The sequence below is a fragment of the Amphibalanus amphitrite genome, unplaced genomic scaffold (assembly GCF_019059575.1).
Source record: "Amphibalanus amphitrite isolate SeventyFive unplaced genomic scaffold, NRLGWU_Aamphi_draft 000129F_arrow, whole genome shotgun sequence".
In the NCBI taxonomy this organism is placed as follows: Eukaryota; Metazoa; Arthropoda; class Thecostraca; order Balanomorpha; family Balanidae; genus Amphibalanus; species Amphibalanus amphitrite.
This window is the reverse complement of record NW_024881624.1, coordinates 410,622-436,630: the sequence shown is the minus strand read 5'-3', so window position 1 is coordinate 436,630 and position 26,009 is coordinate 410,622. Positions and strand designations below refer to the sequence as shown.

The following is a 26,009-nucleotide window of genomic DNA, read 5'->3' as shown; positions in this document are numbered from 1 at the left end:
GTGGTCGTTTCCCCGTTCTCTCTCCATTCACTATGTTCCCCTCTCTCTCTCTCTATCTCTTTCTCTCTCTCTCTCCCTCTCTCTCTCTCTCTCTCTCTCTCTCTCTCCCCTCTCTCTCTCTCTCACTCTCTCTCTCTCTCTCTCTCTCTCTCTCTCTCTCTCTTTCTCTGTCTCTCTGTCTCTGTCTCTGTCTCTGTCTCTGTCTCTCTCTCTCTCTGACTCTGTCTCTCTCTCTCTCTCTCTCTCTCTCTCTCTCTCTCTCTCTCTCTCTCTCTCTCTCTCTCTCTCTCTCTCTCTCTCTCTCTCTCTCTCTCTCCCTCTCTCTCGCTCGCTCGCTCGCTCGCTCTCTCAAAATGTTTGTATATAAGCTCGAAGACTTAATGCCTTCAAGGCTTTATTCAAGGATTTTATACAAGTGCTATTTCAGAACATTTACAATAACCTATCGGTATTCCTCGCTGTTCAAAAGAAAGTATGGTGTTGTGCATCATACTATTGTTACACACACTTTTCAATTGTTAGGTACATATATCTATTTGAAACTAGGTCATAAAAACAAGCTACCTTCGACAGCTTTGAGCTCTTACGCAGAACTAGTATGTAAGTTTTATATATTCAGTCAGTTCACTACTACTACTACATTCCCCGCTTTCTATGCACTATGCCCGTCCTCTATGGACGGACGCCGAGCTGCAAATCTGCTCGGCGGGACCGCTGTCTGCCGACTGTCCCACTAGTGGAGCGCCTGCTGGACAGCGTCGATGCCGTGTGTCCAGGTCTGGAACCGGTCGAAGGCGCGCCGGCCGTGCAGACGCAGTCGGCTGATGCCGCCGTCTGGCGACATGGTGACGCGCACGTACGTCACCGGCTGGTGGGGCAGCACCTCGTCACCGCTGTAGTAGTGCTGCTTGTCTGCCTCCAGCTGCCGGTCAACGGACATGACATCAGGACGCGTCTCGGAACATGTATGTATACTACTCGTGTTTTGGCTTCCTAGGTAAGCTATGGGCTGGACACTTCGGGCACATACAAAACTAGCCCTGCGGCCTGCAGGTATCAATGAAATTATATATATAGTACTGGAATCATTCATTAAACTTTGTGACCTTGACCCTAAGTCGAGCCGTAAGCGGTCTAGCCTCACTTTCTGCGGCAGCAGGATCGGCGTCCAGTTGTAGTAGGTGTCCAGCGTGTCCTCAGTGAAGCGCTCCACGTCGCAGCCCTCCACGCGCACGGCGTCCGGGAAGTTACCCTTAAAGTGACACGTGTCGACCTCGATGTTGACGATGGTGCCGCGGTGTCCGAGCCGGAAGATGGCCCACTCCTCGCCGGGCACTCGCAACACGCCGCGATGATCGGCTGTCAGCGGAGACAGGGGGCGTCAGACGGAGGAATGGCGGACGGGAGGGGGAGATTGGAAAATGTCGGACGACAGACAGATGTGTGAAAGGGTTTGTAGCGGTACAAAATGAGATAGTTATTATAGTGACCCGGGATGGCAAGGACTGGGCCTGAGCAACACGTTCGGAACCAATCGCATTTCACTCGCGCCCGGTATGCCCAATGACTTAATTAGTGACCTTATTTTAGCTCAAGACGGTTCTTATAACTGCACCATACGATGCCAATAAGTTACAAGATTGTCAAGCAGTACTGTGTGTAATGTCATTGCGTAGGTAGCCGTCTGAAGAAAGTACTCATATGAACGTTTTATGGGCGTGCGCAGCGCGCCCGCACAATGCGAACCACCGCAGAGCTTTGTGTACTGCGGCACAGTATAACTTCAGGCGTCTACAACTACTGCCATCTAGCGACGGGAGAGCAAACGACTACGCGCAAAAGTCAAGAAGTAGAAGCGCGGTGGGGCGGGACGAATATGAAAGCATGTAATGGTTACTAAATTTCGGCATTATGTATTGTATCGAGCATCCAAATTCTCGATTTGTATACCTATGTAAGACGGGACTCGGAGTCACGCAACCGGCGATAATTTATTTTTGTAGTGGGCTAAATTGTATCGCTGAATACTGATTATCTTAAGCACCTGATGCAGATGTTATCTTGTGATACATATGCAAGGAACGCATTGACGGCATTGGTACGTTCGGTAGCCAGACACACCACTTTAAATGAGTGTTCACAAGGTATGCTGTATATCCACTGAATAATTAAAAGCTGAATAAATTAGTTAGATAACTAGCACTACCATTAGCTCCATTAACTAAGAGTTCCAATGAGGGAGTAGCAAGCTGGCACACTTTCCACAAACTTAGACCGAGTTCATATCTCACATCTCGCATTTCGTCGGCCATGGAAAGTTGAGACGTGGCATGATTTGCCACATTTCGTGAAGAATAATGCGCCTTATTTGGGCTGCAAATGAGTTCATTTCCACATTGGGAACAAAGCACCGGCCTGGGAGTTGAGTCGCTGCCGGCACCTACCCTCCAGGATGGCGGGTCGGTCGAGTCGGCGCGCCGTCTCCCAGCCGTCGCCCATGTTGACGCCGCGTCCAGGCGCGATCAGGTTCCGCGGGTGACCGTAGTGGGCGTTCGAGTGCATCACGCACACACCGCCGTTCTTGGCGAGCACGAGATCCACCAGCTGTCGATAACAGAGGGGCTGGACAATCGGCTCCAGTGGCCAGAAGTACAGTAAGACGACTGCCGGAGTTAGTACGGCGAGTGGTTGAAGCTACGAAGTGGTTAGAGTGGTCAGAAGCAAGCCAGACAACAGCCACCTGCCGGCAACACAGCGCTCAGAACTCGGCTGCATGGGTAGGTGGGATGGAGCAGAGCGGTCAAACATACATGCCATGCTTATTGCCTGATTAAATAAAGAGTCGGCCATAGTCACGCCACTTAACACCCTATGTTTGCACCTCCGAAATAACGTTTGTATATAGTTTCTTATGAAGTCAAAGAAAGGGGTTACCTATTTGCCTTAATTTTCTAAAAACGATTGAGCTGAGAAAATAAACGGCGATGTCATCACATGATATGTTTACTTTATACACCCCACGGCATGGAACGTAACATACTGCTCCATTATCAGCACTGTACTAGGTACCTATTGGGTAATAATAATGGTGTGTGCTGTGTGAGACTTTAAAGCCATTTTTTATGCCTACTTTTACTCAGGTTGATCTACATAAATTAATGATGTTCTTTTAAGAGTTTCATGGGTAATTCTGAATTCTTGTAAATGCGGCTGGTATCTGGATGACGTCATTTAACCCTCGCCGGACCTATTGGTTTTCTACATACGCGCCGGCCGAGGGGGGGGGGGCGGGTACGACCACCCCCCTCGGTTTCGCCCCTGGTGGAGCTAGCGCGTCGCGGAAAAAACGAGCGTGTGCGCCGTTACGAGACGCAGAGATTGGTACCCGATTTTAAGGTCCTAGGTCAACCGGTGACCTCTGAGGTCAGGTCAAGTGCCCCAAGGTACGGTTCAGTTTTTGGTGAATAACTTCGCAAAAAACGGCCGCAGAGCGCCGATTTTGGCAGCATCGTGTTCGTCTCGCTCAGGCGCGTCGAATGGTATACTTTTTGTCCGGGTCAGGTCAACTTGGGGTGTTGACCTCAGGTCAAGGTCAGGTCAGCACCCCCAGGTCACGAAGTTGGTCGAAAGAGGTCATGTCGCATATCATTCGATTCGGCAGGTCTCCCTGAGTCCATTGGTGGCTTTTCCGACTCGCTAGCTCAATTTGATCAAGAGTTATTGACGAAAAACTATTATGACCTTGATGACGTCATAAATGACGTCACGCAAGGTCAACATTGCAAAAGTGACGCATCTAACCTTGCAAGGAGTGCATAAAATCATGATTCTGTGTGCTTGAGATAGTTGGAGATCGTTCCCGGCGCCAGAATAGCAGTTTTCATTTTTCCCCATTGACTTATAATGGTGAGGTCACGAAAATGACCTGACCTCATATGACCTTTAGGAAAAATCCGAGATATACAAGTTGTGGGACTCATAATGGATACTAGATCCTGCAAGTTTCATTTCCCTGTGACATCTCCTCTGGCAGTGAGGGCGTTGCGAAGTTGCGACATCTGAAGACCGGGTCTGCGGCCCGTCTAGCCAGGGACCAGGCGGCCAGGGACAGACCGTCATACCCAGACCCGACACGCAGAGCGGCGACCGGCTGGTACCGGGAGCTGATGGGTACGAGATACCCGCCCCCGGTCTCCGGCCTGGATCGGCGGACAGCCATCGATGTCCACCAGATCCGGACTGGCCACTGGAGTGGATCGACCCAGTTCCTGCACTCCATCGGCCGGAGCCCCTCAGCCGCCTGCGCCCAATGCCGGGACCTGCTATGCGAGGCCACCCGGTGCCCGCTGTGCGGCGAAGAGGCGGACACCCCCCGGCACATCCTGCTCACGTGCCCGGGCCTGATGGGTGTTCGCCTCAAAATCCCGGCTGTAGGGAACATCCTACCAACACCCGACGAGGTCTGGCGCAGTGACGTGGTGGCGGCCCTGGTGGCCGCCTTCAGGGCCCTCCAGAGCCGATGAGGCTACGCCGCGGGGCCACCCGCGGCCGGAGGGAAAATCAACAACAACAACAACATCTGAAGACCGTGCAGAGGTTCACTTATGACGTCATAGGTCAGTGACCTGACCTGACCCAAAAATGCGGTTGGTGTCAAAAGATGCGGCTTGGATCAAAGGTCAGGTATGCCAAGTTTCAGCTCTCTATCGCCAGCGTGTTCGGAGCTATCGCGAAAAAACCCTATGGGGGGGCGGCACCCGCCCCCCCCCCCTCGGCCGGCGAGGGTTAAAACAATACATATGTAATTACTCATGGAACTATGAAAAGAATTTCATTAATAATCTTGGTATAAAATAAAATGCCCACTGGACTTTCTAGGTAGCGCAATAAGATTTACACAATTTCTTTAACGACATCACCCATCATCACCCATAACCACATAGCATAACCACATGGCCATCACTTCACCCATAACCACATAGCTTTGCGAAACGTCCTTCATAACTAGCTGCAGATAGTGAGTTTTTCTCTGGTTAAACAAAAAAAAAGTTTCGGCAGTAAATAGTAACTGCGTTTTACACATATAAGAGTGACCAACAAGGCATGTGCAACGTGGGCATCGACTGGAAAGGCTATCTTATGCATGGCAGTTGTAACAAGTCACATGTTTATTAAGGCCAGAGACACTGCTGTAGTTACAATTTCAAGGTCCAGCATCATCCCAAAACCCGCACGTTCCCAACTCGGTCACAGAGATTTTAAGTTGTCCTGACGATTCACGTGACGTCAGAGTATGTGTACTCCTATGCATAAATTTAAATGTGACTGCATCACTACATCTATCCTCCTCATTAGTTTCAAACTTGTCATGGACAAGATGACATGCAGAATGACAGAGGCACAATGTATCTAGGGATCTTCTGGTGTCCGTTTCTCATGACGGACTGTATCTGTCGGGTTTCCGTCTGTTTCTTTTAGGCCGCTGCAGCGACACAGGTGGCGCGGCATCCCCTGCTATGTCGGCGCTGTTGTGCCGCTGAGGTCCGGATCGCACTTCGACTGCTGTGTCCGCCTTTGAACTGCTCAGAGGAAAGTCTGTGATCCAGTCGTCATCCCTGTCGATCTCCTGACAGACATTTCCCGGTGGCCCTGACTCCTGTCGGAGTTTAAGTTTCTTAAACTTCTCACAGTTCCGCGACAGTGTTTTCGCTCCCCGTCTTGCGGTTATCCTCGTGTTGCTTGTGGCGACGACCGTATATGGGTTTGGATCCCATGGCGGTGAGACAGAGGATGATGGCTGCCGAAGAAGTACCTTGTCTCCGATCCTGATATTCATCTCCCGCGCCCTTCGTCGTTTATCTGCGTATGCTTTCTGCTTTGTCTGGGCGGCTTCCTGCCGTTGCTTTATCTCGGCATGTAACGTGCCGCTGGATTCGGGTATAAGGCATGGCAGCTTTACCCGTATCTTCCTTCCCATAAGGAGTTCTGATGGGCACCGGTCTGTACTTGCATGAGGCGTGTTGCGATAGGCCATGAGCCATGCGTTGAGTTCCCTTTTTTCATCCGATCCTTCTGCGCGCGCTGCATGGATGACCTTGGTTAGTGAGGACATCATCTTCTCGGCCAACCCATTCGCTTGAGGGTGGCCGGGAGTTATCGTTTCGGACGCGAATCCTGTCTCCGTTGCGTACCGTTTCCATTCATATGAATTGAATGGTGGGCCACCATCGTGAATGACCACTTCAGGTACGCCGTGTCTTGCCCAGATTCCATCCAGCTGAGGTGTCACCACGTCAGCACTTGTGGAGCGGACTCTCGTGACCTCAGGGAAGCGACTGTAGACATCTACTACCACCAAGTAGTAATAACCTCTCGGGCCACCGATGGGCCCCTTGAAGTCGGTGGCGACGGTGTGCCATGGTCTCGGAGGAAGTGGTCTTCCGACCATAGGCGCCGGCCGATTTTCCTTGCCAGCTGCAGTGCACCCCAAACATGACCGAACGTATTCTTTTGTGAGCCGCCCAAGTCTGGGAAACCACACTCGTTCTCTCAGCGTTCTGATGGTTTTCGCCTCGCCCTGATGTCCTTCATGGGCGAGAGAAATGACATCACGTTGCAGACTTGGTGGCACCACCAGCTGCTCCCCTCTGAGCAAGAGGCCACTGGCAGCGGTCAGCTCCGCGAACACCGGCTTATAGGGCGATGTTAGTGATGTCTTGCTCATATGTCCAGCCAGGACGTCCTCCAGGACCTGTTTCAACACCTCGTCTTCCTGAATCGCATGGTGAATCATCGGGATTGTTACCGCCGCTGGCAGACTTCTTTGTACGATTCGATTCACTGAGAACTCTTCATCTTCCTCAGTCTCTTCCACCCCAAGGTCCTGTCGCTCTTGCCGGCTGTACTCGCGATCTGGGGCTGGATGGCGACTGGAAAAGTCAGATGGATTCTGACTACCCGGCTCGTAGACAACCGTGAAGTTGAAACCCAACAACTTCGATTTGTGCCGCTGAACGCGAACTGGGCCATTCTTCCGATCGTTGTTATACAGCGGCACTAACGGCTTATGGTCGACTACGACTTCGAACTTCGTGCCGTAAAGGTATTGCTTGTTGGCCATTATACCAGACAGGACGGCCAGACTTTCACCTTCCACCTTACTGTAACCAAGCTCTGCTGACTTAAGCGTCCTGCTGTTGTAGGTTACGGGTCTCCACTGTGGTCTGGCGTCTCCGGGAATGTCGTACCTCTGAGCTACTGTCGCGCCAACACCGACGGGACCATGATCTACATACAGACGTGTTGCACGCTTTGTGTCGTACTGCATCAGCACAGAGTCACTGGTGAGCATGTTCTTTAGCCTGTTGAAGCTCTGTTCGCATTGGGCGCTCCAGACGAACCGTACGTTATGTCTGGTCAGCTCTCGGAGCGGCGCGGTGACATCCGCGTACGACTCACCATTGTCTGGTCTCATAAAGGCGCTGGAGAACTGGACCGTCTGCAAGAAGGACTTCACAGCCGCCTTGTCTTCAGGTCGCCGCCAGTTCTGGATGGTCTTCACCTTCTCAGGATCTGGGCTCATACCATGCTTGTTGAAGACATTACCGAACCAGAGAACCTGCGGCTGTCCGAGTTTGCATTTCTCTTCTCTTAGCGTGATGTTGAGACTGGAGACCCTCTCGAAGAATGCCCTCAATCTTTTGTCGTGCTCCTCGCCTCTTCCGTGGATGATGATATCATCTTTGATCTGCACAATACCATCAAGTCCTGCTAGTGCCGCAGCGAACTTTGCGTGACACTCGCCGGATGCCGGAGGTGTTCCCATCACCAGCCTTTTGAATCGGTATAGGCCGAACGGAGTAGTGAAAACGAATAGCTTCCGGCTTTCCTCATCAATCTCCAGCTGGTGGAACGAGTGCGTCATATCGACAACCGAGAACCGATCACTTCCCTTCAGCTGGTGACGTAGCTGCTCGACAGTAGGTATCGGAAAATGCACCATTTTTACAGCACCTTGCATGCTTCGTGTATCGAGGGTCATTCGTATGTCACTGAGCTTGTTGTCTGGGGTATATTTCTTCGCAGTGATAACAATGTTTGACACCCAGCCCGTGGCATGCTCTGATCCCAGTGGGCCTTCGATGACATCTGCGTCCAGCAACTCGTCCAAGTGCCGCCTTAGAGGTTCCATGAAGTGCTGCGCTACTGGGCGTTGTTTTTGCGCGACTGGCTGCACTCCCGCTTTGACATGGATGTGGATCGGGTCAAGATCTGCCTTTCCTATGCCATGGAATATGGGCTGAAAGTCGGCCTTTAACGCGTCCATTCTCACGTCGACCTCTCGCTGAGTTTCACCGCCAGATGCAATTCCCTCTGTGAACGGTGGAGAGAGCTTGACAGGGGTTAATCTGGCCACGTCTTCTTCCGGTGCTCCCTCGGGCTTGAAGGTGAGTATGCCGAGTCTTTCAGCGTCCAGTCTTCCAAGCAGCGATTCTTTTGGACCCGTCACGATGTACACCGTCGTTTTGATCTTCTTGCCTGCGACGCTTTTCAGTGACACCTTCGCTTTACCTATTGTGTTCAGGCGGACATTGGTACCATAGGGTCGGAATCGCACTGTTGTCTCCTGTAGTCGAACTGTGGGGTTGAACTCTCGAAGTTTTTTCCACTCGCTCTGGACCAGTAGAGTTTTGGTGACCCCACTGTCAGCTAAAAAAGTAATCTGTTCGGAGACAGACTCTTTACGGGTACATGGTTTCACTTCTACTGTGGTAAGGGGGTCACAAGCTTCCTCTGAAGCTGCAACTGTGATTACACGTCCCACTGACTCGTTGCTGCTGTTTTCTTCCTCAGAATTATCATCGTCAACCTTCCGCAGCCTCTGCTGCGATATCTGTTTCGGCCACTTTTGTCTTTTTGTGCACACCTTGGCCCCTCTGAAATGGCCTGTCTCGCCACACGCAAAGCAATCTGCGTCTCTGCCAGGACATCTTCCAGGCTTGTGTCTTCCGAGAGGACATGTGAGACATTGAACTTGATGCTGTCCATTGGGCGCTTGTCCACTGGGCGGCCTGGATGATGCCTTTAACTTGCTGTTTTCTTTTCGCAGCCGCCGCAGTTCCTCACTGTCTTCGGTCCGGCTTCCGGAACTGATCACCTTCGAGTTTTTGGCCGCACTTTCAAGTGCGAGCCCAATCTGGATTGTCTCATCAAGATCACTGTCCACGGCGAGCAGCTTGCGTCTCAGTTGCTCGTTACTTGTCTGTAGCATTATAGCATCTCTGATAGCTTTGCTGCTTGTATATTCAGTAAAATCACATTTCATTCCCTGCTCCACCAGTTTGGCATGCCAAGTTATGAAGTCTTCGTTCCCTTGGTGAAAACCAGTGAAAAGCTTGTGCCTCAGTACCGCCTGGTTCATCTGACGTCGCAAACCAGACTTTATCTTCTCCGCCGCCTGATCAAAATCGTCCATCTCGGCGACTTTCCCAACATGCTCAAACAGCCAAAGCATGTCGACACTACCGATGGCCTCTAGCATGGCACGCCTTTCCATACCATCGGTAACTCTAGTGATAACAAACATGGCTTTCATTGACCTCAGATACAGCTCAAAATCCTGCAGGAGTCCCTCCGGGTCCGTCTTTCTTGCTCTAAAGGCGCCGGGACTACACACAGACGCCAAGGAATGCGCCATTTTAACGGATGTCTCTGGCCTCTACGTTAATGTGAAAAAAACGAACGTTAATTATCCTCGTCGCCAATGTAACAAGTCACATGTTTATTAAGGCCAGAGACACTGCTGTAGTTACAATTTCAAGGTCCAGCATCATCCCAAAACCCGCACGTTCCCAACTCGGTCACAGAGATTTTAAGTTGTCCTGACGATTCACGTGACGTCAGAGTATGTGTACTCCTATGCATAAATTTAAATGTGACTGCATCACTACAGCAGTGACACTGATTCTTTCTGTCTTTGCAAAAACTTAAATATGAAACGTAATATTCAAATGTTTTAAAATGCTAAAATGCTAAAATCTAAGGCTGTGAGAAGTGTCCACACGTCAAGACCAATCCTCTCTCTCTTCGCACTCATTGTATCTCCAATCCTGTGCTCCCTTCCTCCCTTTCTTCCTCCTCCTCTCTCTCTCTCTCTCTCTCTCTCTCTCTCTCTCTCTCTCTCTCTCTCTCTCTCTCTCTCTCTCTCTCTCTCTCTCACTCACTCTCTCTCTCTCTCTCTCTCTCTCTCTCTCTCTCTCTCTCTCTCTCTCTCTCTCTCTCTCTCTCTCTCTCTCTCTCTCTCTCTGCCTCTCTCTCTGCCGTGTCTGTCGTCCCTCTCGCCTCACCTCATCTGTAAAATCGTGATCCCAGGCCGGGCAGGCGTGGCCGTACACGTTTAGCCTCGCGATGCCGCCGTCTGGGAAGGCATTTAGGCGGACCACGTTGTAGACATTTCGGTCGCTGACTGGGGCGAAGTTGTGGCGCGTCTGCCGGTAGCCGGCCCGCAGACGACACATCGAGGTGATTCTCTGCCAGCGCTGCAGGAAGGCGGCGGTGTGGTTATGTTACATGTGGAGGGAATGAGCTGACCTAATGTCGAAATGCATGGATCGAGTTCACGGTTTGATGTGAAGGGCATGAAGACTACAGACAGAAACACATCGGTACGTATATTTTATTTTCATTTTAGTGCATTCCGGTAACAGTGTCATCCGTATGAACTAATTTATGACTACCTAACTTGCCGATGATCATCTCTATAGCAAAAATAAATGTGAATTGTTTATTTATACAAGCCATTACGATTTACAAGTAGGTACGTACAACACTGTAAGCAATGACGGTGAAAACAGATTTAGATCAATTTTCTTTTTTTTCAAATAAAAACTTTGCCTTGGCGGCTAGCGCATCAGCCACTATCCTCAGAGTTAATTAGAGCGTTGTCCCCACCACTACATTTCTAAAATTAAGTCACATTCCTGTGGAAGGAAATTTGAATAGCTTTGAAATGTGGTGACTATTACGCTAAGTGAGACTCCAAGTGAATATGTTAATGCGTCGACGGCTAATAAAATGTAGATAAGGTGGCGTCAGGCTGGGGCGACACTTACCTCCGTTTTGAGCGCTTTTACCGCCTTCAACTCCTCTGCTGTTGCAGCCTTGCCCTGCCCGCTGCGTCGGGGTGGAAACCGGGCGAGATCTGGCCAAAAATCAGAAACGGATTCGGTCACAATCAAATTGATCTGATACTTATTCATAAACGCTTATGGAATTTAAGCAGGAGGCACATATATAACAGTGAATGCAACAGGTTACCTATCCTTACTGGACCAACCAAAATTCAAGTAAAGGTCAAGACCAGCACTCGTTTGAGGCGAATCAAAGGTTTTGAAACAGGAAGCCAGGAGTGAGTGTGTGGTGTCGGATACGACGTGATGCAAATCACAGTGTATAAGTGCACACAGTGAGTGAGTACCTACACCTCGAGGAAGGCTATGTAGTGTCGAGACTATAAAAGCTCTGAGCGCCGTCTTTTATATCTTGTCACCTACGCTGTGGTTTTATAAAACGTTCACACATCACACATGGATAAAAACTCACTATTCTTGTCAGTTACGGCATTCCGCTGACCATCACATAATCTAGCAACTTAAATATTAACCCTCAGGCGGTGGGGGGCATTTTTTGCCCCCCCCCCCTTAGTTTTTTCGATATATCTCCAGAACCGCTGCACTGATCGTCACCAAACTTTCAGTATCCTCCCGTGAATAGCTTTTACACATTTTGACCAATTTTTTAAGGCTATGATAGATTGGCCGCTAATGACGTCGGAGTGACGTCATTTCTGCCATTTTCAACAAAAAAAGGTTTCGCGGGAAGAGCTGTCAGGCCTACAGCTTTAGAGATACAAAAAAAGAATCTGACATAAAAGGTGCACAATTAACAGGGCTGTAAACTGCTATCTCGGATTTTTTTTAATATAAACCCCAAAAATCAAAAAATATATTTTTTGAATATAATAGCCGAAAAATCCAAAAAGTTTTTTTGAATTTCGAAAAAAACGGAATATATGTGATAGTCACTACCTACCGCGTTCTATCTACATACCATATTTGAGATCGATATCTCTTTTTTGGCCAACTTATAGCAAAAAAAAAACATCAAAATTGATGACGTCAAATTTTCAAACTCAATGTTGAGAAATTCTAGACTACGTAGCGCAAAACAAAGACCACTATCAGACTCGCCGTAACGAGCTGCATCGAATCGATACCCATTTTACGCAAAACTATCAACTTTGAAATTTGACCTAATTTGACCTAACCTTGAACTGACCTTCACCAGAAAGTGACCTTAACCGTACCTGATGGCCGTATAACCAACACCATTGAGTTGGAAATAAAAAATTGGCCATAAACCATGCATCGCACAACCCATAGTAAAGTTGGGTTCATGTGCTGACCCTTGGTGACCTGACCTGTGACCTGACCTGGTATTATCAGTGACCTCTAATAGCAACATATGTACGTACATACTAGGCAACTGACGCCCTATCGCTGATTTTCGACAAAATACGTTTTATTCGATGTTGTACAATGTACATACCTAGCGCTTTCCCTATAGAAGACCCGTGAACGGTGAAGCATTTTATGTTTGACCTGATCTGTGACGTCATCGGTGACCCCGAGGTCAATGAAATTGGAGTTCCCTCAACAAATATGACAGAGCTATCGAACGCCGTTTGAATTTTACGGATCCGTCCAGAAGTTTCGGAGATACGAGGGGGGCAAAAAAGTGCCCCCCCCCCCCGCGCGGAAGGTGGCCGGGAGGCCCGCCGCCTGCCGGGTTAACGAACTTATTTTAAAGGAAAAGGGCCACCTTCGTGAAATATGAAGATATCGTTGTTTTTCATTTTGACATTATTATTTTTCATTTTCTTTTTAAAACTGGTGCCAGAAGTGCACAATTCGCGAAAAAGTATTTAAAACTATTTAACATATTGGTACTATGTTGATACTCTCTACGGCACCTACTGTATGATGACATAGCGATGACGTCACACTCAAGCCAATCAGCGTTCAGAAGACAGACTCGTCGGATTGTGTCAGATAAGCTGATTGGTTAAAGCTGAGCTGGTTGGAGCTGATTGGTAAAAAACCAAAGCCTCGCCGCGGGTGGCTGTATTGTCGGATAAGAACGCATTCCTGGGATAAGGACGCATTCCTGGCGTATTTTCTTTTAAAATTGCCGATAACTACGAATGGAGGCCGAAATCGGCCGTAAGGAGGTAGACAGTTAGGTTTTCGGACACGGGCTACAAGATGGCTATCTCAGTTTCAATCCTAATGTTAAAGGTGGCCCTTTTCCTTTAAGTAGACTTGGAATATGGATATACATACAATGGTAAAAATAGTCAGCGTTGCTAAGGTTCCATCTATGACCGTAGATAATATTAGATCTGTCGGGACTCCAATGACGCCACTTGGATCGGATATCGTCTGCGGATTGGCATCGCAGCCGCGACATGACATTGTGACAGACAGACAGACAGACAGACAGACAGACAGACAGACAGACAGACAGACAGACAGACAGACAGACAGACAGACAGACAGACAGACAGACAGACAGACAGACAGACAGACAGACAGACAGACAGACAGACAGACAGACAGACAGACAGACAGACAGACAGACAGACAGACAGACAGACAGACAGACAGACAGACAGACAGACAGACAGACAGACAGACAGACAGACAGACAGACAGACAGACAGACAGACAGACAGACAGACAGACAGACAGACAGACAGACAGACAGACAGACAGACAGACAGACAGACAGACAGACAGACAGACAGACAGACAGACAGACAGACAGACAGACAGACAGACAGACAGACAGACAGACAGACAGACAGACAGACAGACAGACAGACAGACAGACAGACAGACAGACAGACAGACAGACAGACAGACAGACAGACAGACAGACAGACAGACAGACAGACAGACAGACAGACAGACAGACAGACAGACAGACAGACAGACAGACAGACAGACAGACAGACAGACAGACAGACAGACAGACAGACAGACAGACAGACAGACAGACAGACAGACAGACAGACAGACAGACAGACAGACAGACAGACAGACAGACAGACAGACAGACAGACAGACAGACAGACAGACAGACAGACAGACAGACAGACAGACAGACAGACAGACAGACAGACAGACAGACAGACAGACAGACAGACAGACAGACAGACAGACAGACAGACAGACAGACAGACAGACAGACAGACAGACAGACAGACAGACAGACAGACAGACAGACAGACAGACAGACAGACAGACAGACAGACAGACAGACAGACAGACAGACAGACAGACAGACAGACAGACAGACAGACAGACAGACAGACAGACAGACAGACAGACAGACAGACAGACAGACAGACAGACAGACAGACAGACAGACAGACAGACAGACAGACAGACAGACAGACAGACAGACAGACAGACAGACAGACAGACAGACAGACAGACAGACAGACAGACAGACAGACAGACAGACAGACAGACAGACAGACAGACAGACAGACAGACAGACAGACAGACAGACAGACAGACAGACAGACAGACAGACAGACAGACAGACAGACAGACAGACAGACAGACAGACAGACAGACAGACAGACAGACAGACAGACAGACAGACAGACAGACAGACAGACAGACAGACAGACAGACAGACAGACAGACAGACAGACAGACAGACAGACAGACAGACAGACAGACAGACAGACAGACAGACAGACAGACAGACAGACAGACAGACAGACAGACAGACAGACAGACAGACAGACAGACAGACAGACAGACAGACAGACAGACAGACAGACAGACAGACAGACAGACAGACAGACAGACAGACAGACAGACAGACAGACAGACAGACAGACAGACAGACAGACAGACAGACAGACAGACAGACAGACAGACAGACAGACAGACAGACAGACAGACAGACAGACAGACAGACAGACAGACAGACAGACAGACAGACAGACAGACAGACAGACAGACAGACAGACAGACAGACAGACAGACAGACAGACAGACAGACAGACAGACAGACAGACAGACAGACAGACAGACAGACAGACAGACAAGAAACACACACATTCATTAACATTGGCAACCAACTGCGCCACACATGTACCCGGCATATGCTACAAAGTGCACATGCACCAGCAATAAAGACATCAAACAGCATGCATAAGCGCTGCCACGCGCCTCCTAAAAGTACCAGTGTTCATTAGAATAAACCCTGGCCGGTTCAACTCGGTCATGCGGTGCCAAGCCCCCGCCATGATTGATCGCATCTCTCTGGATTGCGTCAGACTGGCTGCGTCCAGCTGTCCTGCGGTCAAGACGACCCGTGACCACCCCCTCGACCGGTCTGTAGATGTAAATGCTCGGGCGGTATAAGTATGTGCCTCTCCCGACTCCCGTGCCGCGCTGCTCACCGCTGCTCACCGCTCTCACAGCTCTCACCTTCCTCGGAGAGCAGTGCCGCCTGAACGGAGGCGCGCGGCACATAGTTGCCCGTAAAAAATGCCGTGTCAAAATCCACTCCATAGATGACTGCAGGCATGGCTGCAGGCACAGAGGGGCGGAGGGGGCGGGTGGGGGACAGCAGTGACTGATGTGTCTGGGGAGGGGCGGTGAGGGGCGGGGAGGGGGCTGTTGTCGTCTGGGTACATCACAGGGTCAGGGACAAACAGACAGCCAATGACATGGCAACGACCAGGCCTCTTCGGTCCGACAGGGCTGTGATGGCGGCCAGCTGGGGTCATCGTACTGGAGTATGTTCCAGCCGAGACTGGAACAGCCGCACAACAAACTTTGACATTCTTCGACTTGGACATCAATCTCAGACGGACATTCTTCGTTCAAGACATTGGAAGAGTTAATCTCAATGTTTGTCCTCGGAATTGGAGCTACTAACTAGCATACAATGTCATAGAGCCGAATGTTTATTGATTTAAAGAAGAGGATATTGAATATTGATGAGCATATACATCTGTATCTTTATCAGGCCTGTACCTATGGAATAGGATCTTTTAATACAGGTATAGAAAATATTTCTATAGTTTTACGTGGAAAAACTTTCTATAGTCTTCAAAGCTGAAAAACTATTAGTGTAGGAGCCCATCTAAGTTCAAAGGTGAGTTGATAAGGATAGGTATTAGGTACTGAGTACCTATGTTATTTTGTAGTCAATCAGTGATCGATAGATCGGTATATTGCCAAGGCAATGGCATAGAAGACATAACCGTAGAAAGCATCCAGCTATAAATGACTTTCATGAGTGTACGGAGGAATAAAAATCCAAAAGGCATGGCAAAAAATGAAAAAAAGCTTTTAACAAAAATAAACGTAAAATTGTAATATTGCATGGGACTTGCGCTTGATTCGCTAATAGGTATAGATCAACAACAGCGCGATATATGCATATAAATGTTCATACCTACCCATTAACAAAAAAAATTATGCTGCTTCCCTAATCACTTTGAGATTCTAATTAGTATCCTATTTATAGTTCAATTAGTTTCCACTAACGAGCAACGTTCATATGTGGACGCATCAGATTTCCTCTCTCGGCGCATGACATTACAGCAGCAGGTCAATATAGCTGAGAGGCTGAGACCATGGAACCCAAATGTCGTTATTTTACATGCCGAGCTCGTTGGCGAAATTTGATCATGCATAATGTGAATAAGCTCGGTCCTCGGGCCAGATTTTTTCCCGATACCGACTCCATGGTGACGCAGCCTTATTGTTCGCGAGTCCGACTATGCCCACACTGATGACTAGCCAATGAGAATTAATTGTCACCTTGTGATCCATCAATTCACTCTTCACTCAGGTTGGTGATACAGATGTCAATATGTGTCCAATATTCTTGTTGATTTCGCCCTTACCCAGTTTGATGATGCACCAGTCGTGGCCTGGTATTCGCTTGCGGCGTGTCTCCCAGCCGTCCATCCACTTCCCTTCGGAGGAGAAGAGGCCCTCCTTGAAAATCGGCTCCGTGGCCTGCGGAAAACTGACCAGTTAAATTTAGCATACCACTACCTATATTAAGAATTATTGAGAGATGCCAATGTTGACAATCAATGGTATTAGCCGTTTTCACGACGGCCATCTGGTACACATTTGGTGCACGGCTGGTACAGATTAGGTGCAGATTTGGTCAAATCAGGTTCAGTGTGTCTCTTAGCAGCTACCAGCATAGGGTTGCACTAATTGCTTATATGCCTGCTTTGCAATATTATCAGAGAGCATCATCGATTAAAACACTGAAATAAATTCATAAAATGAAGATATTTGCTGTAAAAGAAATTAGGTGCAGATTTGGTCAATTCAAGTGCATTTGCCGGATAGCCCGTCGTGAAAACGGCTATTATCTACCCCGTAAAATTGAAATGTGGGTGTTCTGTAGCATATTGCAATACATTATCGAACTGTGTCTCGTGTTGTGCCATTGAGAAGGAGACACTGACCATTTCCAGCGCTAAGCCCGGTTTTCACGGCCTGAAGCTATGAGCTGTCAGATGTCCGGCAAAGGTTGCCGAGGCGAGCATCTCACCTATCATCTCTGAGTTTTATCTGCTCTTTAGCCCTGTCGTGTTACACAGCCTTGCCGCTTCAAATGGCATTGAGGTAAGACTTCACCTACCTAAAGGCTATCTGATGAGCACGGCCACGGGAGAGTTATCAGTAATTCTATTCCTATATCTTTATGGGGGTAAATACTTTAATTGATTACCGAGATAATTCAGCACAAAAAACGCCTTGACGTGTCATCTGACAATTGTGTCACCTACCTTGGTCAGATTTTCGGCGGCAGCAAACCAGTCATCGGTGGCGAATAAAATTTCGCATTCCTGAAAGAATAAAGCATTGTCATTGCTCGACACGGCATGTACCGTAGACGACTTCACAAGTATACATGTAAATTACCTAATGATCCGAAAATGCCTATCCTTATGGCAATGAGTGTAGTAGCTCTGGCTAACTACCACCACGTAACTATGTATCACATGCCGCATGTTTCATTACAAATCGTAATTGAAGCTGCTGAATTATATAGACTGCGTGGTCAAAACCAATTTACTAAAACAATTTGACCAATTTGCATGTTGGTTACAACAAAAAATGTGTTGCAAAGCTTGACAATTTGTTAAGTAAGCATTCAAAATAATCGGACCATCTTTTGACAATGAGACCACAAATAAGATAAAAATGAAACGCATTGGTATGATCGAAGCATTATGCTTGTAAAAGAAGTATCAGACATCATATCTATAGCATCCGGTATGATCATTGGTCGATAATGCCACATCGATCGATAAGACGTTTCCTGCGTGTCATATTTTTACTATTTAGTTTACTAGGAGTAAAATAAACTTAATATTACACAGTTTTCACTTTTAAGCACAGCACAGCAACGTAGAAAATAGGCAGATTTTAACTTTAAAATGCAAATGCAAACATGAAACGTACCTATAAAGATATCCAAACGTTTTATCCACGCCTTATATGTATGTAATATAAGGGGATTTTTTACCGGTTCAGGAGTGATGTGTAGAAAGACGTCGCCGGTGGCTGCAAACAGCCAGTAGCGGCGCGGAATACCTTCAATTAAAGGGGGGGGGGGGGGCACTGCCGACTTTTGGTCCCATTCTTTCCATGCAACGCCCATAAGGGCTAATGTTAAAATGTCAAAATCAAAGGGGGGCAGAGTACCCAGGTGCCCTATGGTTCCCCAGGTTCTGCCGCCTATGCAAACAACATTTTTTACGTAGGATAACAGCATTATTGCGAATTGACGCACACAGAGAGTTAGATATAGCTCACCGTGCCGGCGGTGAGATTATTCATCTCAGCAAACCGAGGAATGTCCACCGAAACGTCTTCCTGACGAATAGCCATCTTCCTGAAAAGGTTGAATATAACATAACAGTAATTAAAGGTCACAGTTCACGCTCCGTCTGGAAGACAATCCCATGCAAATGATATGAAACAGTACCTATGCATCGATAGAAATTATTAGTGTAAGTCAAGGGTTAAACGATCATTTCTGAGGCCGTCAACAACCCTCTATTGGTTATGGCTGATTGGTAATAATATTAATCAAATGATATTACAGTAAATAGTTTTGGTATCATCACCTATGTCATGACTGGCTGCGTCGAATGATTTACCTCTTCTTGAAACCTGACGTTCTTGCTGAACTCAGGACAAACCAAAGGTCACGCCGCACTCGCGTTTAGTTTAAAGGTAGTGTGCCAGCTTTCTTGGACCGTATGGAGTTAATGGCCCAGATAAGGAGAACCGGATTTTTAGAACTTATCCATACCTTCAAAACTCATGGAAACGTCTTAAATTCTTCAAATTTTGAGTAGGGGAAGTTGGGGGAACGCCGAATACTTTTTTTCTGACGCCCGTAGCACGCAAGGTAGACAACATAAGCTATTCTTGTTGGCGTCATTCGATAGGCCAGTCTTTTGTCTTTCAAACATACCAGGCGCATTTGATGAATTCGCATACCGTTAAGCGCAAAAACTAAAAATATCAAAGAACTGACTTTTTCGGCGTTGCCCCGGACTGCGGGGAAAGCCGAAAATGGGATAAATGATCTACGAGGAATGCCGACATTGATGTTTTGCCAATTTATCTCAAACTTTATCCAAAATTCATCAAAGCTGACACGCGTTTTAAGAGCTTGAGGACGCTTGGTGCACACTGGAGGTTATAATTGTGTGATATAATAAGAAAATGCCAGGTAAATCATTCCTTATAGGTAACAGGCCGTTGTGCCGGCTGAAAGTGTAATTTGTTTGACTAAAAATACGCGTTGCTATTCTACAGCAGTTAAGTCCACGTAGCGTGCTTTAACGTGCGTAATTGCACGTTTTCGGCATTACTCCAGCCAGCCATACTTTCATTTGCAGGCCCATAACTTTTAAACGTGCTGTATAAATTTCAAATAGGCAGCACACTTATGCAAAGACATGCTGAAGATTACTTGACCGAATTGGCCAGACAAACGGTAGCATAATGAGTAAGAAATGCAGCTTCAAAGGCGCATGTAGTACAAGGGAAACGTACCTTGAAAACGCTTTTGGCGCCCTCACAGCCGAAGTATTCCAAATGACGACTCATAACAAACATGCGATAATTGTAGTCACTTAAGCTTCAGAGCATCACTGAGACGTGGCATCCATGTCGTACGGTTTTAAAAATATCTCGAATTTCGGCTTTGCCCCAACTCCGGCATTGCCCCAACTTCCCCTACCCCAGTGCGAAATTCGCCCCGACGGGTTGTCGGTCGTACCCCAACCACATTTCACACCACTATGAACAATAAATGCACACACTGAAATCGCTATTACCGATATGTTCATCCAATCAAGTTTCGATAAACCCGTTCATCATCATCTCCTGCGGTTTCGAACACGCCTGTTAGGTGGCTTCTGATGCTCGTCGAGGTCGGAATTTCCAAATACGCGTGGTGCGTCGGGCCGCGCGCTCTGACTTCGGCCAAGAAAAATGCGTCAGCTGATCATTGTCATTTCTGCCACTTGCGTGTGGTGAAATGGGGTCATAACTTATAAGACGGCTTTTTCATATCAATTATTTTACATAAAATCATATTTCAAACCATAATGTTCAACAGCCAAATAAAAGAAACAATACCAATACGGGCTTACAGTTTAAGGCTCGACATTGTGTTGTCTACGATTAGACAGCTGATAACTCATTCCCGTACGTCGTATGGTCGTAACACTATAATGACCTTTGCTTATTGTCACAAGTGCGCCGCATTCGCGATTGTTGCCCGACGCCTGTTTGCAGGTGAGCCCACTACAGTTGTTATACATATCTAAAAACCGAAAAACTTTTAGGCGAAAAAGGCACTATTCCGGGCCCATTTTTGATTTTTTTTTTTGCGATATTAGGTAAAAACAGAAGCTTCTTATCCTAGGAAAAATAAAATGGGAAATCTTTCAAAGGTGGCACACTACCTTTAAAAAATCAAAATTTCCGATGAACTCAAATGGCCTCATAAACGTCACATTTGACATCACACAAGTGTCAAAGTCCAAAATGCAAAAAGTGAACAACAGAACTGGCTCGTAAGGTGAGAAATCTCTATTTCAAAATAAAATATATTATTTTCTATATTTTAATATTAGGAAGAACAATTCAGTTTTAACCCGCGACCGCCTGGGGGGGGGTCGGATCCGACCCCCCCCCCTCCGTTTTTTCTTGAATAACTCATGAACCACTTTCGCTATCTACTTGAAACTTGGCATACCTTCTCCCCCATCAATTTGACGTCTCCTGTGCAATTTTTAAGAAAAAATTTCCAAAAATTTTTGAGATATATCGATTTTAGTGATGTAACTACATGGCGTTTTTAGTCAAAAAGTGGTAAATGTTTAAAAAATCGCCAAAAATCAGGGTTTAAAGCAAATTGCAAATTAAGCACATGAAAAGACGCAGCTCAACGAGTTCTTTAAAATGGCTATCTCGGATTTTCCATAAAATGCGTTTTTCACCCCAAAAAATTCAAAAAACTGCATTTTTTGGAAAACAGCTAATAAAATCCAAAATTTTGGGAATTTCCAAAAAAAAACGGAATATATGTTGTAGAGCTCTATTAGAACATTAGATGTCCCAAATTTCAACTTTCTATCTTGATTTTTGACCCCCAAATTGTAAAAAAATAGCTCCAACATGCATAGGGCATGGTGACGTCATAAACATTTTCGTGAATTAGAGGCACTTCTGAACATCGCATGTGAAAACAAATGGCACCACTAGATTCCTGGGACAAAGCTCGTCTAGAAAAGTGTATTTTTATGTCAAAAATAAAAAGTTGAAAAATTGACTTTTTTTCTTAGCCCTCCTTTAGTTATGTAGGGTATAAACGATTTTTTATGCTTTCAATGCACACTTATCACCAGCACAGTGATTTGGGGTCACATATAACCATTACCATCGGATTCGGCGTGAAAAATAAGCCATAAAACATGTGTCGCACGCCCATGTAGCAGAAATTGAAAACCGTGACCTTTCGTGACCTGACCTGACCTTGACCCGTACTAAGTATGACCCCTATACGCACATGGTACCTTCACTAGGCCTTTGAGGTCATTTTTTGGTGAGTTTCGAGCAGCAGCTATCGATTCCGCTGTCCGTAAGCCTAATCATGCAAAACCCCTGAATTTGACCTTTGACCTGACCTTGACCCGAAAGTTGACCTCAATCTTAAAATCTTAAGAGTGCTTTGGGAAGGTCTCGTAGAGACCTTTCGAACGCCGCCTCGCGGGGCTCGATACGACCATTGGTTCGCGAGATAACAGGGGGGGGGGGGTCGGATCCGACCCCCCCCCCCCCAGGCTGTCGTGGGTACGGAAATAGCCCAGGCGGTGCCGGGTTAAAAGAGGGAAATGGCCCGTGCAAGGCAGTTTTTTCGGGAGGAGAAATGGAATATTTTTGCCTAGGGTGATCGTTGGGCCGTAAAAGCCCCTGATTTGTGCTGGTCTCAGCTCAAGCTACGGAACTGCTATTCCAGTTCAAAACCCTCATGTGAACTATTTCCTTTAACAGAACTGAGGTATTCTAAATTTGTCGTCCTAAGCGAGCAAGAAAAACCGTCATGGATTGGGCGGCAACAGCCCTTTTCTCGGCTGATGGCATAAGTCCTTCTAGGTGCAGGTGGCTCCAGCCCTTCCGTCAGCAAAGAAGCATAATAGCATAATCGGCACACTCCAAGCGATCCTCTATCAAGTGCTGGTCAACCTACTCAATAAGCTGCACCAACAAACCAATTGGGCCGCGTCATAAAGTGACAGGGCGTATCCTGCGAGCGACTAGTCGTCGCGTGTATTTTACTCAGTTTCATTTTGATAATGTCCTCGCCGCCTACGTACTATTCAAGGGCGTTGACATACGGACAATGCTTCTGTCAGACCTATTATAGTGAAAGTCACAATTACAGTGACGCGGAACGGGTGTTTGAAATTACAAGCTCACCAGCACATTAAAGTTAAGATCTTAAAGGTAGACTGCCACCTTTTTTCCACAAAACGGTTTTCACTAGAGCTGAGCCACCTATGTCCCAGACTGAAGTCGGTTTTCCGAAATTCGAACCCGTTTGCGAGAAATCGGAGACCAAAGTTCAGTTTGATGCCATTTTTTTAGTCCAAGAAAACCGACATCTCTACTGTTTATCGATAACTTTGAAACATGAATTTTCTTACCTTTTGGTAAATATATGTCAAAACTTTGATTGTTTCGAGATCAGAGAAGAATTTTGGAGTGTCAAAATAAAAGTTAAACTTATATATTCAGTAGTTCATTTTTTCCAAAAAAGTGTGGGAAATGGGGTTTAACATGGGCCAGACCCATTCCAAATGAGCCATGATTTTTAAATGTTTTACGAACTTAAATGCAAAATAAATTAAACATGGCCAATTTCTTATGAAATCATATATTAGTAAATCATAAAATACCTTACTTTTTTAAATAAAATGTAATAATCTTATGACCTTGAAGTCTAGTGATGTGTAAACATTGTCGCTAGACATTAACCGATTGATAAATGTATGATAATCGACAATTTTTTTCGCGATTCACGTGATGATACTTTGTCAGGTGAATTCTAAAATTTTGTTTTGTCCAGGGAATAAATCATAGGCCGATCTGAGAAAACTTTTTGAAGGTGGCAGTCTTCCTTTAATGAGACAGCACGAAATGAACTTATCAGCAAATACGGAAAGTATTCCCTCATTATACACTATACAGGGTTATAGTATTGAGTTACCCATGCATTCATACGACCGGGCAAATTCAAAAAGCAAATTGACGTCCAGTCCCTAGTCAAAACGTGAAGCGCATCGCTATGCAAAAATTGTTGGGGACGGTGCAGGTCAAATTATATTTATTGGGACGCCGCTATAGTTTTAGGCCGTTCTATTGTGTAGGCGTAAATAACCTGAGTTGTCCTCGCCACCGCTAATTTTTAAGCACTTCCCGAAGGAATAAAATCGCTTTGTTTCCTCACTTGCTATGCATCCTTTAATTCAAGTCAGCACAATAGAAGTCAATCGCCGAGCATTTGTCCCAATTTACTGACAATTTCTATTCTAAATATAAATGCACCTTGATACATATTACCGCTCATTTACCTAAGTGAATAGGTACTCATGGCGCATCAAAGGGAGCAAACGTTTACAGGTGAAAGCATCAGAGAGCAAAACGTTTATAAAAGCATGCCCTCCACTTACAAGTCAGAAGTCGTTTAGAGTCGCTTTTCTGCTCTGCACTCTCGTGACGAAAGACGGCTGGCTTTGTGGACCTGAAACCTGTCGTGAAGCAGACCTTTGATCCGGCACTTCAAACTAGTCTCCCAAAGGTGCCGACACTTCTGAGTGAATTCGTTATAGGTGCGGACACTCAAATCTCGCGGTCACTGCACTCGTATGGACACTCCGGCTCCTGAGTTTCCGCGTGTTTGGACACTCTGGATCGACCAGCGCCAGCCGTCCCGACACTCCGAGTCGGGGAGAGGGAAAGAGGGCGCGCTGGGTGTCCGCTGCCGCTGACCGGGTCACCAGGCGAGGCGCAGTTTGCGCCGGGAGCGGAGCCGGCTCTCAACACCTCCCTCCGCCCCTCTGCCCCTCCCCCCACATCACCCCTCCCCCACAACACCACCGACACAGACGGACGACCCACGGGCGGCACCAGGGCGCCCTGGTCAGAGACTATCCGGAACGTTCTGGTTATGAGAGAGCTCAGATGAGGTTGGGCTCATAAAGGCGTATACAGTTTACCTTAGGATGTTGCCTGTTTTGGAAGAAGTGCTAAGTGACTAGTTCTGCATATCGGTGCGGCAGCCCGGTGCACTCACTGGTCTTGGACGCTGCCGGGGAGGGGGGGAGGCATGGCCCCAAATAAGTTTCTCTAAATTTCAAGTACCTTCTCATCGGATTTTGATTCCTTACGCACTGCTGTGTATGTAGTTTAAAATACTTTTCCCTAAAACTGTTTAGTTTCGTTTTATTCTCGAAAAAAAACGCAAATTTGCGGTGATTTTGGGTCCTGCGGAAAATAATTTGTCCCGAATACTGCCCCCCCCCCCCCCCCCCTGGATCCGCAAGTGCCATGATATGGATTTTCGTGTGATCATGAAGAACTTCTTACATTTTATTTTTACGTTTAACTATTTAAATCAGGTGGTTCATAATCAAAACGGTGCGCCAATGGTAAAAGAAATAATTTTTGTTATTTTTATGTGCCTATACCTACTGACTGAGCAATGAACAACCATAGGTTTTGACAATTTATTCAAATGCGGCGACTTTTTGCGGTATTAGGGGTGATGGACCCTATCATATAAGACCTTTTTATGATCGGAGTACCTATTTAGTGTAGGTTTCACCTCAAACGCTAGATGAAAACCGTGTAATGTTTCGACACAGACATTTGCATTTTGCTCTATAACATTAGAAAGCGTTTCCTGGGCTTACTATGTACGACACATTTTTTTTTTTAATTTCTGGCATTAGCCAGAAACCCGTAAGCAATTACGCAAACGTTTTGTGCGGTTGAGCCAGAGTGCCTGTCTTATGTGATGAGGCACATGGACGAGCCGCACACAAACCGACATTATGTTCCTCTTCGTATCGGTAGTATGGAAAGGAAAAAATGACGCTAGTTCACGCAATTTAGTGCCGTCGTTCTCAAACTTTCAACTCTAATCTTGTGCATTTTTGCGTTCTGCTGAAGGCATGCCGTATAGAACGGCGATCAGAATCGCCAACACTTCCCCTGCTCTCTGCAGTCCTAGCGTGTTCAAGTCTAATGTTCGGGTGTTCCTATTCAATCATTCAGAAACGCCATAGCCACTCGCCCTCG

At 46.8% G+C, this 26,009-nt stretch overlaps 1 protein-coding gene across 4 annotated transcripts; it reads right to left on the bottom strand.

The window, feature by feature from the left end:
• Nucleotides 1-362: 362 nt before the first annotated feature.
• LOC122381902 (allantoicase-like) lies at nt 363-24,872 on the bottom strand. Of its 4 annotated transcripts, none has more exons than XM_043366680.1 (10): nt 24,380-24,872; nt 18,939-19,017; nt 17,906-17,965; nt 17,000-17,114; nt 15,570-15,671; nt 11,112-11,200; nt 10,347-10,538; nt 2,445-2,604; nt 1,145-1,359; nt 363-922 (listed from the first exon to the last, which is right to left on the bottom strand). In XM_043366680.1, the coding sequence occupies exons 2-10, from the start codon at nt 19,011-19,013 to the stop codon at nt 734-736; spliced, it is 1,197 nt and encodes a 398-aa protein (XP_043222615.1). In that variant the 5' UTR covers nt 19,014-19,017; nt 24,380-24,872; the 3' UTR covers nt 363-733. The 4 variants fall into 4 exon arrangements, with proteins under 4 accessions (XP_043222615.1, XP_043222612.1, XP_043222614.1 ...); XM_043366677.1 differs by having other exon boundaries at nt 2,445-2,634; nt 24,380-24,858; XM_043366679.1 differs by having other exon boundaries at nt 2,445-2,622; nt 24,380-24,807.
• Nucleotides 24,873-26,009: the final 1,137 nt, after the last annotated feature.